General features: G+C 30.0%; 2 protein-coding genes across 5 annotated transcripts; both read right to left on the bottom strand.

Annotated features, from left to right (window-relative positions):
- Positions 1-869: 869 nt before the first annotated feature.
- LOC132944224 (uncharacterized) lies at positions 870-5,630 on the bottom strand. The gene is made up of 5 exons (XM_061013459.1): positions 5,542-5,630; positions 5,170-5,245; positions 2,671-2,829; positions 1,311-1,542; positions 870-1,238 (listed from the first exon to the last, which is right to left on the bottom strand). Exons 1-5 carry the CDS (start codon positions 5,628-5,630, stop codon positions 967-969), a joined length of 828 nt encoding a protein of 275 aa, XP_060869442.1. The 3' UTR covers positions 870-966.
- A 3,465-nt stretch (positions 5,631-9,095) lies between these two features.
- LOC132944350 (transcriptional repressor CTCFL-like) lies at positions 9,096-19,135 on the bottom strand. 4 transcript variants are annotated; one of them, XM_061013648.1, is made up of 15 exons: positions 18,999-19,135; positions 16,934-16,983; positions 14,735-14,896; positions 14,581-14,676; positions 14,396-14,511; positions 14,095-14,331; positions 13,901-14,013; positions 13,581-13,750; positions 13,342-13,478; positions 13,122-13,272; positions 12,906-13,057; positions 12,710-12,850; positions 12,422-12,631; positions 10,520-10,712; positions 9,096-10,459 (listed from the first exon to the last, which is right to left on the bottom strand). In XM_061013648.1, the coding sequence occupies exons 2-15, from the start codon at positions 16,956-16,958 to the stop codon at positions 10,323-10,325; spliced, it is 2,040 nt and encodes a 679-aa protein (XP_060869631.1). In that variant the 5' UTR covers positions 16,959-16,983; positions 18,999-19,135; the 3' UTR covers positions 9,096-10,322. The 4 variants fall into 4 exon arrangements, with proteins under 4 accessions (XP_060869631.1, XP_060869632.1, XP_060869634.1 ...); XM_061013649.1 differs by lacking the exon at positions 18,999-19,135 and adding an exon at positions 18,468-18,618; XM_061013651.1 differs by lacking the exon at positions 18,999-19,135 and adding an exon at positions 18,327-18,344.
- Positions 19,136-19,235: the final 100 nt, after the last annotated feature.

Here is a 19,235-nt window from a genome sequence, read left to right on the forward strand (position 1 = left end):
ACCAATATTAATTTTTCCGTGTGGTCTTTTTTTTGAAACAGACATCACGATTGTGAAATACAATTACGTTTAAGTACGCGTTTATGCAACTGTCGGCCAAAACTAAACAAGAGCAACTAAACACTGTCCACTACTAATTGTTTGAAAATGATAATAATAATAAATATATTAAATACAATTATTTCACAGAAAAATGTTTTCAAGTTCCAGAAATTGCCAAGTTTGGAATCAACGGCAGGTAGGCGTACGATAACTATGAATACTATTAATACTAAGATATAGGATAACTAATAATAGTATATTTTTAATTCAAAGAATATAGATATCATTTTTAATACCTACTAATTTATTAATTTGAATTTAATGCCAATGATATTATGTGAGGCAAATATTATATGCATCATGATTGCTGTATAATTAATCTGTATAATTACTTCCGATGACGTACATAATTTTCATAATAATTTTAAGTTCCAAATAATAGACAATTATCATTACTCCCACCCCCAGGCCGCGCCAGTATCCCAGCTCTGGGCCACAAAATATACGGCCCGTGTGCCCTTGTAGCCCTGTACTTATATTTTTCGTACAGCTGCCACAACGCGGCGGTGAAATCGGTCATGCAGCAATTTACCGCCGCGTTATTTTACCTCCAGATCCACCGCGGCGGTGTGTGGACTGTGGACCTAGTACTAAATATATATTGAGTACAATTTTACCGCCACCGCGGCAGTGTGTGAGGGGACCTTAATTATCATACTTGACAGTTGAACAGACAAAAAATTATATTTACAGTTTACATTTTAAATGGCTATCTTTCAATGAATTTTAGTTGAGAGCCATCAACAGTCGATCATCATCTCCTTGAAGGCCCCTGCTATTGTCAATAAAGTGCGGATTCAATCCAACGAAACCAGTAAAAAACTGAGTTTTCTAAATCGATGAACCTTGTGTTCGTGTGAATATTTATTTTAATAAATGTGGGGTATTTTTGATCCTTTGTAGATGGTACCAACCGTAGTTCAACATATAAGTACTGATGACTCCAATCGAGAACGTAGAGAAGTACATGAGGTACTTCCAATAATCGTGGGTGGACGCAGCAGCTACAATTCTCCGGGGCGACAAATTGTCAATATATTTTTTAAACTGAATCGTCGTTTTCATATTTTTTCTTATAAATTTATCGAATTTCTCAACAATGTCTTTAAATGGGGCATCATTATTTAGTCTTTTTCCTAAAAATAAGAAAACCAATTTAGATTTGATTGTTTTTTTCAAAAATATATTATTCCGATGATGTGTCGCACTCGAAATAAGCGGTTGGGGCGGGTGACGACCATCCGTGGAACTCATCTCGGCCGGCTGTTGCTGGAATAATGGCAGTGGAAATGTTTGCACAGCGACGTCTTTTTTAGACGGCATATAGCTAACCGTATCTGTATTTTCATGAATACATTGATGTTTCAGCCGTGCTGGTTCTGGAGTCAAGGGCAGGACTAATAATCTCGTTTTTGTCACCTCAGACACACTACGCGGCACCTAAATTATTTTTAATTGTACATAATAACATGTACAATATACTTATGTATAGGGAATAATAATTGTGATATATTAGGGTATGGTACTTTTTGGTTATTGCGATTACCTACGATTCCGTTATCCGCATAGCCGTAAGGCGTATATAGGATTGAATAGTTACAGAGGCTATAGTCTTAGAAAACCTAAGTATTAAACTAAATATTAAGTTCTTGTTGACATAATTTTACTTTACAAAAGTCAGTTCTTTTGCCCAACCTCACATAATGCACAATGAACACACAAAAAATAAATACGGCTGCCAACAAACCAATTCCAAACCATGAATATTAAACTTTTTTGACAGGATTTAATGTTACATTTCCAAAAAATTTGTTTTCCAAAATACAATTTTGATTTTGCTTTGTGACCGTACAGTGTGCTGCATTAGGATTTTTGATAAAATACCCTTTTTTTCAAGTCATTTTTCTCGTTTGTTGGCAAATCCGAGATTTGCATTTTTTACTCTGTCTTTACTAGATAATAATGAGAGTACTCTCTACACTTACACATTTGACAGTGAAGTGAATTGTGAATGTAACAAAAATGGAAATTCCATCTCTACGGACTACGGAAAGAATTACATAATAGATAATAAGGTAGCGTATAATTAATTGTTAATAAAAGTCATCGGTAATCGCGATAACCAAAAAGTACCATGTGCCTTATATATTTTAATACCTATATAGGTATTACCTGTTAGTTACACAAAAAAAAAATAGGGAAAAAGTTCGTAGATTATTTAGGTCCAATTAATTTTAAAGGTATGCCACTTGAGCTGAAAAAAAATATTGTTAATAATGTAAATAAAAATAATTATAAATTCAAGAAAAAAATTTATTGTAAATTGGTTGGTACTTGAACTTAAACTGTATAGTACCTAGTACCTATACTATTTAGGATATAAGTTTTATAAATATTGTAAATTTAAATATTATATAGATTTTTTTATTGTATACTAACAACTCATTTACCTCGCCACAATATCTGCTTAATGGGGTAAATTAAATAATTAATATACTTATTGTAACTGTATTATTTATTAACAGAAAAAAAAATTGGTAGGTTGAAAGAAAATAAGAAAATTCTTACTGTTGCAGTAGTCATCATGTTCGGCACTTTTTTTAATTGCTTGTCATCGACATTCACATTGCTTTCCTTCTTTATTATTGGCTTAGACATTTTGCGATCAAAATTTTTCGAGAGTCTTTCGGAGCTTGCTTGCATGCAAGCCAAAGACATCTTTTTGATCTATAAAAAAATTAAAATATCATAATATTTGATGGATTATAATTAGATTATCAAATATTCTTAAAAGTTTTTAAAATTTTAGATTCTGAGCGGAGCGAGGAATGTAATGGTTTTACAATGATGTTTATTTCTTTTTCTTTTTTATTCTGAAAACACTTTTTTCCCCTCTAAACTTGCTCAAAAGTATCAAGTATAGTATCTTTTCTGAAAGGTTATGTTCTTGAACTGGTACTATAAAGAGATCATTTTTCGATTCTCGAAATAAAAGCGGTTAGAGGAGAAAAACGTACGATTTCACGATTTTATAATATTAAAAAATTACGAACGACGTTTTCTACCAGAAATATTGCTTCAAATGAAAAATGACAAGAGATATTTTTTTGTTGTATTTTGGATTTTGTTCCTTATGGTTTAAAGTTCAAAACATTTGAGTGACTTATGAGCTTTTTCTTTTATTTTATATTTTTTTTCATTTTTATGATATTTCCTAATTATAATTATATAAATCATTCTTAAGCTGTTCTTAAAACGCTTTGTTTATCACCATAGAAACGAATAAAATTAAATAAAATAGATTTCCTCGTCCGCTCAGAATCGTTTTTTATCGAATGCAATCATTGCATTCAAATCGAATACAGTAAAATTACACTATCCTGTCCGAGGCCCGAAGGAACACCATCGAAATGCGCTGACCTACTTTTTTTATTATCATTTTCAAAATATTTTGACTCGTTTAGAGCTATGTATAGACATTTGAAATTATTTGGTTTTTTTTCTATAAATGTCAGTAGACATTTTTTTGTTAAATCAAAAGTTTGAAAATGTAATAGAAAAGTTACTCATGGACTGTTTTAATAACAATTAAATAATATAAAAGATACATAAGCACAATTTTTTTGAAGACAACAGTATCTCTACCACACATTAACTTAACATTAGCTCATTGGCGTCAACAAGGTAGTTACAACATTAAATTACAACCATTTCCTTCGCCTTCTCAGTTCTCAACATTCATTCATACGTCGCATTATTGTTTTGGCAATATTAACTTAATTAATGTATTTATTAATTTACAATTAATTACTATTAGTTGATCAGATATTTTTCGCTCAACATTTTTCGAGAGTCTTTCGGCGTTTGCTTGCATGCAGGCTAAAGACATCTTTTTTATCTAAAAAAAAAAAAATCAAAATATCATAATATTTGATAGATTATTATATTATCAAATAGTTTTATTAGAGTTTTTAAATTTGTTTAGTATACTAGCCTAAAATGACCGCATCCGAATTGCGTGCGAGGTTTTAACTGGGTGCACTGAAATAGATGCTCCTGATTTTTATATTATACAATGTGGGTATAATAATTGTAAAAAATGTCTTTCCTCCGTTTTTAGACTATAAGGGATGCCAGGCAGCCAGGACCTCAATTATCAAAGTTTAACTGGTGTGGTTATAAATCGTACTTATCATTATATACCTATTGTTTAATAATAATAATAATATGTTATGATTTTAGTACCTATATGTACCTAAATGGTTAAATAATAAATAGTAAATACCTAAACCTAATCATATAAATATATATTATATATATATATACAGTCGAGTCTCGATAACTCAAAGGGAATAAAAATTAATTCGACTTATGTATTTTTCGAGTATACACCTCAACACAACTTAAAAACATTTAATGGGGCAAGAAAAGGATATACCGATTTATCGAGGTTCGAGCCATCGAGACTCGCTGTATATTATACTTATTATAATATGACCATTTTTAAAAGTTCTTAAATGTTCGGTAAAAATGTGTATCTAATATCTATTTCAAGCCTTTTTATTTGGTTATTTTCATATTTATCCATTATGCCTCTTATCAAATTTTCTCTGCAATCTATTACTTCTAATTGTTCTTATTTTAAATATAAGTAATAAAATACATCAGGACAATATGTTCGTATTACCATGGTATTACGATATTTTGGTTATTACTTCTTAATTTATTATTAATGCAATTACGGTTCTTATGGTTACAAATAATAATAAATCTCACTTTAATCGGTTACTACAATATATTATGGTTTTTAATCTTTATCTGCCATCTTTATCTACCTAATAGTATTATGATTTATAATAATGTTCTACAGATGGAAAAACGATTCGTAATGACATGTTTTTATACATGTTTAATACTCTTTTATTGTATTAGAAATATATTAATATATCCGAATATTTTTTTCACTGATTGCCCATCAAAAAATAATGAAGTAGGTACTGGTCGTCAATATTGTAATCTACTAACCTGACTAGTGCCTACAGTTACAATTTTTGTTGGAATTCTTACCCCAGGCACAGTAGGTCCGTCGTTTTTATTTGACGTTTTCGACGGCTGCTTTTGAATTTTCCGTATGCATCTGTCTCTATAAAAATATAATAATTAGTTGAACAAGAAATCGTACGAGCTACAATGTAGGTACATTCGTAACTATTCATCGTGTGAGTGCGACGTTATAAATTATAATTATAATTAATACAATTCAGTGGCGTAATTAGGAATTTGGTTTGTGGGGGATATATGTTTTTAGCAAACATGAATGGTCATTATTAATACTTTGATCAAAATGTTAACGGTAAAAAAAAAGTTTTGGGGATCCATCCCCCTAATCCCCCCCCCCTAATTACGCCCCTGATACAATTTTAGTATTATACGACATACGAGATCCCAACATCTACATCCACAGCCGAACAGTTCGTCTCCTCGGAACTTCCTTGGTTGTCCATCCGATCTTTACCGTCGGGAAACATCGGTGATTCAATTGTTAGACTTCTTCGCATATCTAATCATTCATTTAGTTTACAAAAATTAACAATAATAGTTATGAATTTATAAGCCGCAGTCAAATTAGGTAATAATATATTGTTTGAATAACAATATATAATGTATTGTTGTTACGAGACAACAGGATATAATATAATATATATATGTAGTTTAGCCATAATATTATCGGCCCAACAATTAATTAATATTTGATACAATAATAATTTTATATGTTTATTTGAAATTAAATACTATTTAGAGTTGATGGAAAAAATTGCTTATGAAAATAAATTATAATCTTCTTCCTCTATTTTAAATCTTAAGAATACATTAAACATAATATATTAAGTGTTTATATAATAACTGTTTGTTATAAACATAATGCAGTTCTCAAGATTATATATTTATATCCATATTTTAGATTCTGAGCGGAGCGATGAATGTATTGACTTAACCATGATGTGTGTTTTTTTTAAATTTTTGCCAGTCATCACCTTTTATAGAACAGTAAAAATGCATGGATTTTCTTCAACAGTATCTTTCCTGATAGGAAAGTAAATCTAGTTGATACTTTTTTTGGAGAGGGGGGGGGTGTCAAAAGTTAAAATTCCCCAGTAGTTTTCACGAGCGCCATGAAAAACAAAAGAAAAATGAAAGAAAAACAGGAATTTTTACGCAAAATCTATTTTCGAGAAAATCGATTTTGGTTTTTGGTGCAACTCTAAAACAAATGACCGTTGGTACATAAAATTTTCACTGGTTGTTTAAATTTGCATTTTCTATACACGATAAAATTTTAAAAATATTTTGATTTGTTTTGAACTGTTTGGAAACATTTTCAGTTTCCAATTTTGATGGAATTTTTTTCAGATGCCACTATTGTATTTTTTGACATTCAAATTTTCTACTTTTCCGATGGATTTTCCTAAAATTTTCTTTCGTAAAAACCTTCTCCTGACAATTACGAACATCATAAAAAAAAATTTGAGTCAAATCGGATCAGCCGTACTCGATTGATGAGGTAACGACATTTTTCATGCTCCATTTTTATATATAAAGATTATTTTTTTTTAATTAGAATATTAATGGAGCGTCTCGATCTCTTTGTTTCCATCAGCCGAAGTTACGACCAGACGAGTATATATCCACTTGCGTGACGCCATCGCTACTGAAGGAGACGCGGCCAACATTGGTCGTTTGACCATTCTCTCAGCTATATATATAGTATCTAATTATTATTTATTCATAATAATATCATCAAATATACTAAGTAATATCATAGGCTGACTGACAGTTTACACTCAGAATCGTTTTTCTTATACAATGATACTTATTATATCATTGAATTCAAATTTAATACCATCTATTTATGTGACTCACTTGTAACCTACTGTACAGCAGAGCGACACTCACTTGCTCACTTTTGTTTTATTTATTTTTCAGGATAATGTCAAAACCATTAGAAATATAACTATATAATAAAGCTACATTTTATATCCAATTATATTATAATAGATACCTATTATGTACTAAATATCGCGTATTTAGCTTTCATTAAACACAATTCGGAAATCAGAATATTCGTTATTTGCAATTTTTTATTAATATTAGGTATAGGTACCAGGTATTATACTAACTATTTCTTATTATATAAATTTTTGAGATTATAAATAACGTGTAATAGATTAAAAGCAAAAATGTATAATTCATACATCAGAACATTATCAAAGCGACAACTACCCATTCCGGTTTTGCCTAGTACTGTTATTACTAATAATTAATAGGTTAACAATAAACTTCAACGGATACATCAAAGGTTTTTATTTCGAAAGAAGTTTGTAGGTAATGTGAAAATCGGAATTTCCAAGGTATGTCCAAGGGTTTGGTACATTCAGGTTCTTACGGTTCCGATTCTTATTAACTATTACGGTACTTAATTATATCATTATGCAATTATGCTGCAGAGTGGAGATTGAATGAAAATTGATTTGCAAAGTATTTTATGTATCACGATTCACGACATCACGTCACACGGTTAGCAGATTGTCGTGGTAATACATATTTATTCTAAGACTAAATATTTAAGTAAATTTACAACACAATAAGGAAATGAAAGCAAACTTACGTAAACATCGAAACTTTCGGTGAAGCCTATGGCCTATCTGTGTCATATCTACAGAGTGCAGACGTGCGGCTATAGTGCTATACCTACTATAGAACAGCAAAGCATCTTCATCCGCATTCATCGCGTTTTTAACTGGAAATGTTGAGTTTTTTTATAAAAATAAAATCGTTAAACGACTCGTCCGTCTATTGTTGGCTTTGAAATTATTAGAATCGTCTCAGACGAATGGCGACTATTGGCGTTTGCCATGGATGATATTCCATATAAATCCATATTATATAGGCACGAAATATGGGTACATTATACTGAAGAGCATGAATTAAGATAAACTAAGATTAGATGCTGCAGAGTAGGTCTATAGATAAATAAATATATTATATACCAACGTCCTTTTCTAGAGATGTAGTTTGTGATCTTATTTAAAAAAAATATCAAAATCAACAGACATCGCTGACAAAATCATCGAAAAGATCATCGCATACGAAGAGATGGAAACGAGATTACATAATATTATATAGGCAAATTCGACCAGGAAAAAAAAACTATCGACAATATGACAGGGCTTTTGTTCTATGCTCTTATTTCGCGGGTGGCAACGCGCCTACAACCCCTCAACTGGACCGGTTGTGGAGATTTGAAGACGACGTGATTGTTCGAAGCGAAGGACGTCACGCCGGCCAGGGGCGTAGACGCGAGAAACGGTTTTCGAAATTTTTTCGGCTGGCTTGACCCGGGAGCAAAGACACAGTCGCGAAATGTTTTGTAGTATTTTTATTTAAATACATTATTTGATTCAAATTTAAGTTATTTAACACCATCCATTACAGTGACCCACTCAACCTACTGTACAGTAGAGCGGCAACCCCGCACCCACTTGCCCCCATTTCTTATTATGTTGATTCATTATCATATTATTAAAGTTATTTAATTTATATGTACTTATCTACTTGTTATTTACTATAGACTGTTGTATCCGTGGCCACTACAAGTTACGACGTACTTAAATACATTTACACGAGGTTACGTCCCCAAGGTCTTCACATTATTTTATGTTAAATAAGTCATTTTCAATATTTATTTTTATTTAAGTAAGAACTTATGAGGAACTTTATGTTAAATTTTCAAGCTATTTTATGCACACATTAACATTATACAATCATACATAGATCGAAAAAAAAACTAAAAAAGTAGTAAGTTTCAAAGGACTTTAAAATAAATGATTACATTTTTCTTTTTGATTTTTATAAGAATTAAAATTACCTATATTATAGGCAAGAAAGCAATATGTTAATAATAATTATCAGGTTTATAATAAAATCAACACATATTTCATAATGCTATATTGTACTTGTACTTTATTTATAATCAAAGCTAGGATATCATTTAGAAACAACTATTAATTACAATAACACTAAAATAATTTAAAACTAATATTATAATTGGTTTACATATCTAACAAGAGTATATAAATGTTAACAATAATTTATTTGTTAATTGCATAGCATTCAACAGCACTCAATATATTTTAGGAATAAAAAGTGCACATGCTTACAATATTTCTGGACAACTGGCACACAATATTAAATTTAAATAATTTTATACTTCCACGGTCATATTATAAACGGGACTGGGAATGTAACTACATAATTTAAAAATACATAATCAAATAGAAACAAAATATATTACAATTACAAATTAAAATTATGTCAATAGTCCTATAAGTAAGAAATATTTATTTACAAAATACAATTAGGAATCGTTTAGTGTTTATAAAGTAATACTATATCAATCTCTTTATTCAAGATAAATAAGTGCAGTCTTTAAAATATTTAATATTTTAATAAAGGGTCTTTAGGTTATGTCAAAATACACTGAAAAAAATTACTACACTTTAAATAAACATTGTATAATTAAAAGAAACCAGATTTTCACAATGAAAATTCTGTTCTCTAAACCTTATTTATAGACGTTAGGTCATAGGTATGGTTATAGATTAATCTACTTTTTCAATTTTATCACACAGTAAAAAATGCAATAAAATAAGTATGTATATAATAAAACACAAATCAGCGATGTTGAATTGACTATTAGTTTTGTTAAAAGTTAGTTGGTACATTTGTTTGCTTATATTATATTCAATAATAATTCGAATAAAAAACAATTTAAAATCATAGTTATAAAATAATTTAAGCCATACATGAATATAAACACGCTAATTTGTTAATCTCTAATGACTTAGTTTAAGTATTTTATGTAATTTATTTTCAAAATACAAAATTGAAATAAAAACAAAAATAAATTACACATCGACAAACCGATAGCTATAATAGTTAACGTATTGCAGTTTAAAATTGGATACTTATTTCAAAAGTTCAAATATTTTAAATCTAAAATAACATAAATTATAGGTTTTAAAAGAGCAGTTTGTTCAATATATTACACTATACATCAATTATGATATAAATGCTAAAAACATAAAACTCGGTACACAAATAATATAAAAGGAAATGTAAAAAGTTTGAGTTAAAATTTTACACTTGAATTATAGTTACTTTTAACCACCTGAGTTTGTTGTTTCTTCATCATCTTCGTCATCAAAACCAAAACAATTTTCAACGCCATCACCACATTCTTCTTTCACGTCTAACAGAGACGCTGTTTTTAAAATTGTAAGGTCTTTTTGACTTGGTGCTGTATAATAAGTAGTTTCATTTGAAAATTAAATTTCATTAAATTTAAATTTGTACTTACAAGAAGATTGATCGGCTTGTATTGATACACTTGTAGATGTGTAACTATCTATCTGATCTTGACCATCAAGTTGAATCACTTCAAGCACAACATATTGCTGTCCATCGTCGCCTTCTACTGCTACAACTCCAGTTTCACTTGTTGGAATACTTGTGTCCTCTTCAGATTCATCCTCATTAGCTGAATCTGTATACTGCAATATTTTATTATCGAGAATTATTTTTCAATTTTATCCACAATGAATCACATATTAAATACTTAAATATATTGAGCTTAATACTACAACATTCAATTCGGTTCCCACTCATCACATAATGTTCAAATATTGTACGTATGTATTACACATATAATATGTTATGTATTTCTAACTTCTATTTTTTTTTTGTTATAGCCATTAATCATTATAGGTATTAGGAATTTATTTTTGTGTTTAATGTTACTCAAGTCACGGTAATCTAATTACGTGATATTAACCAGTATATTGACCACTTTAATTTTTGATAATAACGACCAAAACACTAATAAATTGATAAATTCATTTAACTGACAGTTTTGATAAATCAATTAAATAAAAATATTGCAAGACAAAGGGTTTAGGAATTCATGCCAGGCAAAAACAAAAAAAAAATGATTTCAATAATAATAATTGTAGTATGTATTTTTCTACTAATTTTTAATTTAATTTGACCCCACACAATGAGTATTCACTATGTTGCTTCTTTTATCCATTGGTGAGTTTGCCAGTTTCGTGTGGTACAGGTTTATCGGTGCAAAACAGATAGATACAACACTGAACAAGTCATGTTGACTGATAATAGGCTGCATAAGAACACTTCATTGCCCAGAAAGGTTGTTGAAATTGACAAACAGCACTCATTACATGGACTTAATTTACATAACTTCCAACTCAAGTCCAGGGAGAGCTTTTTCAAAGCAACAAAAGCCATGGTAAAGTCTCCAGATCAAGTGCAAAAACAAGATGGAAACTCTCCCTAAATAACAATAAACTTGAGATTGAGTCAATGGAATTCCCGATAAAAGGATACAATCTTGACCAACCTGGATCTCAGAGTGGAAGTATGCTAAATTAAATACAACGTATAGAAATAGGGAGGCTTGACACAGGGACTCCACAAAATTTAAAGCGGTAATGAACAAAACATGAAAAATAAAATATTGAACTGTCCAAGTAACCTGACAACTATGTTACCTTCCCACAATATTGTAGTAGACACCTAATACTTCATTAAATTAGTGAATATTTTAACTGCCCTCAATAAATTATCACTCCATCATTTACATAAAACATATTTTGTAACTCGTATACAAGAAACCGTTATCATTATTTTATGCAGACTTAAGGGATAAAGTAAATTATTTAGGTATTTAAAATACTAAATTTTTTAAGATCAACATTTGAGTAAAAGTACCTATATAGTTTTAATGACTTGAAATACCAGTGCTATAAAGTCAAGCTTATAAAAACAAAGCACTACAGTGGTAATTTGACATTGTCTTTACAATAATTTTAACGAACACGTCTTAATGAACCATGATATACATCAATTACAACAGACTAGCACTACCATTGATTATAGATATTAAATACTATAGATCGCTCACTGGCCCGTTATGAAGCACTGTCGTTGCCCATTAGTTACTTATAAACGGTCACATCTATTTTTCGTCAATTTTTTGCGCCGCGTAAATACGGGCCAGTGAGCGATCTATAGTATTTATAATCAATGGTATTACATAATAGTACATACGGATATTAACTGATGTTCTATAGATAAATCACTACTTTTCAAATTTTCCAAAATTATTCTTATTTTGTATCAAATGATACTCTTAAGAGCTTTGAAGTAGAAAGTTGAATAATACATTTTTAAATAATAATACCTCTAGTCTTTGTTTTAATGCTGTATTTCGATCATTTCCAGTGGATTCTTGCATATGAACTTCCATATGTCTTAGTAAATTTCCTTTATGTCTAAACGATCGTTGGCATGTATTACACTGATGAGTTTTTGCATGTGGTGGAGGTGGTATATATGCTGGATTATGATACAGATTATGATGGCGGCGTAGTAATTGTTTTTGTCTGAATGACTAAAATAAAATAAAAAATAAGTATAGTTGATATTATATAGTATACAATAATTATTTAAATAAATTAAAATAATTTACCTGATCACATAGTTTACAATGGAATGGTTTTTCATCTGTATGTATTAACATATGAGTTTCAAGATGACGCTGAGACATGGAAGCATAGGGACATAATTCACATTTATAACATTTTTCCCCTTCGTGTGATTTACAGTGAACCTATAGTATATGTTTATTAGATAATATATAAATGGAAACATGTATACTTCAATACCTTGTATTGGTAACGATCAGGGAACGCATCACCACATCGTTTGCACTTAATAGGTTTGTCGGAAGTATGAAGCTTTTGTACATGAATACGTAAATCAGTTTTTCGACCACAAGTGGCTGGACAATGGTCACATTTAAATACAGGTTTTTCACCTAGAACCAAAATTTAATAATTTTTGTACTATAAAATATTAATAATTAAAAAAATAAAATTTACCACTATGTATTAATCTGTGTGTTTTTAAACTGTTGGATTGGGTAAACCTAGAAAAGCAAATATCACACTCATATGGTTTCTCACCAGTGTGTATACGCAAATGACGCTTCAATTTAAATGTATCTGGACTTGCATAAGTACAATGGGGACACTAAAAATTATATAAATATTAACATCTAGTTATAACTTATAAAAGAATATAATGTTTAATAGTAAATACTTGGTACGGTCTTTCACCAGTGTGACATCTCATGTGGTTTCTCATTTTGCTAAGTTCTACACTAGCATAATCACATATTGTACATTTATGTGGTTTTTCATGAGTATGCTTATACCGAACATGTCTAACAAGTTCTCCTGAAACATTGATAAATATAAATATTTTATAAGAAAACAAAACTGTTTAAAATATAACATAATATTAAATACTTAAGACTAAGAACTAATAAATTTGCATACCCGATGTAGTAAATGCACTTGGACAACTTCGACATTGATATGGTTTTGTTCCAGTGTGAGTATTAACATGATTTTGCAAAGAAGTTAGAGTTTTGAATCCACGTTCACAAACAGTACATTTATGAGGACGTTCTTTAGAATGAGACTTCATATGACGAGACAACAAATACCTAAAAGAAGAAATTTTAAATTTTATGAAAAACCAAAATATAATAGAAATATTAAGTTATTAGTAAAAAATTAATGATTGCATTAAAAAAAAAAATTAACTGAGACATTTTGAAACTTGTTCAGAACCAATAGAAGGAAATATAAATTACCTTTTTCCAGTAGTGTAATTACAATAATTACACATATGTGCTTGTGTCACAGTCTGTGACTTTTTAGGTACTAATTTAAGTATTTTAGATTTATCATCTTCTTCGCCTGAATCCTAAATATATATTATATTAGTAATATTAATAATAATAATGAATAAATAAAAATGGTAAATTTTTTTTTTTTATAAACTTACTATAATTTCCTGTTTTTTTGGTAGAGTCGGATCTTCGCCATCATTAAAATCATATACATTATTAACATCAGGATCATCTGGATCAGGGTCTTCTTGAGAAATCTCCATACTAAGGCTTGTTTCATCACTTTTATCATTTTGTTGTTTGACTACATAAAGAACGTAATTATTGGCATCAGCGTCAGCTTGAACGAGAGTGACTGTTTGATACCCACTACCATCTCCTAAAGCAACAATCTAAAATTTCAAACATTTCATTACCTATATTATTCATTAATCATAATTTATAAATTTAATTTACTTGGGGGATATCTTTTTTAATTTTATCTTGTACATTAGGCAGAACAATTTGAGTTACGTTGTCCATATTGTTATCATTTGTGTTAGCCATCATTTGTGCATCGTGTTCTGAAAGTCCTAAAATTTAAATAAGTTTTTTAAAAAAATGTGAAATTTTAAATTTCAGTAACTTTAATTTTTATGTACCTCCAACCATAACCATCTGGCCATCTCCTGTAGTTGTTTGATAATAATATTGGACATTTTGATCTATGAAATATGCATGTTCTACCGACTCTCCATCTAAATTAATTATTTTATTAAAATATAAAATAAACTTTTAAGTAAAAATAATACTTACCAGTTTGTACTTGGGTTACATCATTTCCTTCAATCTCTTTATTGAATGAATCCAAGTAATTTTGTATATCTGTTATATTTTCAGTGCCAGAGGTTGTAGCCTCCAATTTTATGTGAGTCCCATCAATAGTCATGGTATTTGCAGATGATCCACTATCTAATACTAATAAACAATTGCTAAGTTAAAGGTGGTAAATACATACTAAATGGGTGCTAGTCACTTATTCAAGGGTAATGTTGTGTTTGAATTTGAAAACAAAACTATTAATTTAATTGAAATAGGAACATGGTGTGATATACCACAAATAAAATTGGTTTTTCATGTCAGATATAACTCGCCAACTTGGTTATTGATTGATATAGTTTGTTTATTCGTACAAAAATATGTTATGACAAAGTCCTACAGATACCAATAAAAATATACATTGACAGAATCAATTCATAGCAATTGGTAAGCTAATACAAGAACAGAGTTTTTAACTTTAATTTATACAAACCTTTATTTTATAAGTACCTAACAAATGTATATACACATATACATATTTTAATTGTAAGCTAGAACCTAATAATATTACAAATAAATATTTTATTTTCATTAGTATATAGGTTTGTTTGTTTTATTTATGTTTTTTTTATTAATTAACAAACCTAAAAAAATGTATTTATAAAAGTAGATACCTAGGTACAAAAATATAAAAAATATCTATTTGAAGATACATTTTTTTGAACATATAACTTTTGAATACATGACATTTGTACAGACGAGCCTACCGGTGGTAAAGTCAATTATTTTAAGATTTCTATGAAAGTTGAAATAATTTTAAATGTTTTCTACGACTAGATCAATATTATTTAACAAAAATAATGAGATTTCAAAAACTGGTAAAAATAAACTTACATGGCTTACTTAAATAAATGTTTTAACAACAAATTTTTAATAATAACCATATTTAAAAATTAACCATTTTGAATATTTCAAAAAATATTCTAATCAGATATAAAATGTTTAATTTTCAGGATTAAAATATTGTTTAGAACCAGTTATTTCATTTGACGGGTCTTTTAGTTTTATAGGTAATAATATTATGTGTGCTTGCGGTTGGGAAAGGTAAGGTAAAACATAGGTCTTAAAAACCTAGAATTTACTAATTGTCCTTGGTTCGTTCTAAAATATACTTTAAAATAGGTCAAACCCTGAATAATTTATGTAGTTCTTGCTTTTTCAAATGAGAAATGGTAAGTTTTAGTATACACAATTTGTTGTGGTAATAATCCAAAGTATAAAAAAATATTTCTAAAAATAAAATGTCCAAACTGAGTACGATGCAATTTGAGACGGTATTTGAAACATGTTCTAGGTATACATTTAAATAAAAAAAAGTATTATTAATAAATATAAATGTATTTAAAAATACATATGATTGTTAATTATCAATAAATACTATTGATGAATAAAATACTTAATTTTAACTTTGTTTTTTAATAAATTATGTAATGACAATAGTTAATCATGCACTAACAATAACGATATTGTATATTGTAATAATTTTATATTATGTTCAAATTTTGTTTAATATCATTTTCATAACTAAATATATAATTTTAACAAGTAGTAAGATATATCTCATACTGTAATAATAGAAAACCTTTAATTGTAAAAATCATTATCATAATATTTCAATATTATATATATATATATATATATATTATATTATAATATGGAATATTTTTAAATAATTGATATTTACTAATAAATTAAAATTGAAACAATTTTAATATAGTTACTAATTTCACTGTAACATATTTGAATAGGATAGTTATTTTGTTTTTTTCAGGCATTAACCATAATAGATAGTTTATCCTAACATTATCATATCTTGTTTGTAATAGCCAGAACAACAATAATTATTCATGGCTAAACCAAATAAATTTACCAAGATCAATGGTTAAAGTCCGAAATTCAATTTTTATCAATTAAACCTTGGGTTCCCTGGTATTTGTACGTTTAATAAATCATATAAATTATAACTAATATATTTTATAAACTATATCTGTGATTTAAAGCTACCATAATTTCTTCTCTGTTCATGGTATTAAATACAATTTTATTAATTTAATAAGTAGGGATTTAATACTATTTTCACCAACATTAGATTCATAATAATTAAGCATAATATAAAGTAACTATAAACTAAATTACCAATAGTTCCTTCGTTTTCAGACATTGTTGAGGTCTTGTTAATTAAATACCTATAATCAAACATTCACATTATTGTTTGGATAATAATATTAAATTACTAAAATAGTAAAAAGTACATAATATAATATTTAACACAGCGAACACTACAAATTCACTAGATTAAACCGGTGTGAAAAATAATGCACTGGGATATTTGGACCATATAGTTTACATGGTTCACTATCCCAGTGCGGGATAATGTAGGATAATTTTAAGCCGGTCAAGTTTAGCGAAATTGTGGACTAACTATATCTACCTATATTAATAAATAGTAAATATTTGGAACCAGAGCACAAGTCAAACACGGTCACCAAGGGCTGACACTGACTACAACAGTGTATTCAATGTTTACTTGATAAGAATAACATAATATCAGTTTGGAATGTTAGGATCGAGAACAACTGTTTAAATTTAAAAAATCAAATATAATATTTGGCAGGGCAAAAAATGCATATAACCGAGGTCACCACTAACTCGAGTCCTGAAGGAGGGTTGGTAATAATATTATTGAAACGATAAAAACAATCGAAAATATTTTTTTTAAAAATTAAAATACAGGCATTATAAAAATAGAAAATAAAATAATATTGTTTATCGCGGTAGTATAGAGGAGGAAAAACGATTGAAAAAATTAGGACGGTGCACACAAACGCGGTAATAAGTTAGAACAAAGAAAAAATGTGTAGGTATTATATACCACAGCTATCGTAATAACTAATATTATGTCGTGCTAAAACACAATATTATTATTGATTAATCCAAAACGACGGTTTGGACGGGGCAGGAGGGCGACATGATAAGGATTAACAACAACAACAACAACAGCAACAACAATATTTCAACGACGTAATAAAAATAAAAATTAAAAATATGAAAATGTCGATTGGGATCGCTTCGTGTAAATTTTCAAATTTTTAGGGGGCGGGGGTTCTTTTGCGATAAAAGCGATTAGAATATTAAACGCCCTGGTGCCGTACACATTTTCTTACGTGTGTCTGCGGCTCATTGCGATTTGCGAGGGGCGACAAACGAAAGCAATCGGCAGGGGGTGAAATGCCGAATGCCAGTTCGTACGGTAAGTAAGTACTAAGTAGTAACTAGTCACACACAAATCGTTGACGGACAACCGAATCCGAATGACAAAAATCCACTTTGGACAACTGCGGGCTGTACCATACACTAATGAACTAGTCAACTAGAGTTCTAGAACAGTAGTGTAGTAATTACTAAATACCGAGAGCTAAGAAGACAGTCCGACAGTTGTAGAATACTATTATAGAACTAGATGTCTAGATGATAGCAATACTATCGAATTGCATAATGTATAATAATATTATACTTAACAGATAGGTACCTACGATAATTGAATAAATTATAGATAAGACGCGGAAGAAATCACTGAAACGTCCACGGAACGCTGCCTATCGGGAATTAAGAAAAGAGACATTGTCGCGTCGTGCACATACAAACATATTATTATTATTCTACTACTTACACGTTTTGTACACGGGGGGCATCATTAACAGCCGCGGCGAGACATATATATTAATCCTATGAAAGCGCCGCCACACGGCAACCGTACACATATTATTTTACGACGCGCCGTTGGCCGCGGCCGCCACCGCCGCGCTGCTCATGTCGCTCATGAACGACGCTCAGTGCTCACGATTATTAACGACGACAACGGGTATCAAGAGTCGAGACTCGAGAGTGACGGTGACTACAACGACAAACGCGCGCGCGAGTAACGACCGGTCGACGACGCGTTAAAAACCAACATTACCATATTGATATTGTATTGTGGGGTACGTGTGCGCGACGACGAAGAATCGTATTCATTAATAATACCATTATTGTTGTTGTTATTATTATTATTATTGCTATTGTCGGACGAAGAGTTGACGATAGTATCGTACATTGAACATTCGCACCTCGGCACCGAGTCACACATCACAGTCGAAACCCTCCGATCCCGTTACGTCGAGTTAGGTACCGGAGTAACGATGAGTAGGTATTCTGTACTTACGCGGTGTTCACTGTTCGCGAAGGCGGCTGCGGTGTAGTGTCAGGCGTCCGTTGAGATGACGCCGGAGCGACGACGTTTTAATATTATGGTTATATTGTGGTATATTCAGTGGTTGTCGTTTACGCGACTATGCGTTTACAAAACGGTGAACCGTAATCGGACGGGCGTCGGGAAACGGCGATCGTCGGTGCGCGCAGCGGTTTCGGGGACGGCACGCATACGCCCGATGACGGGGAC

Source organism: Metopolophium dirhodum, chromosome 5 (genome assembly GCF_019925205.1).
Source record: "Metopolophium dirhodum isolate CAU chromosome 5, ASM1992520v1, whole genome shotgun sequence".
Classification (NCBI taxonomy): Eukaryota; Metazoa; Arthropoda; class Insecta; order Hemiptera; family Aphididae; genus Metopolophium; species Metopolophium dirhodum.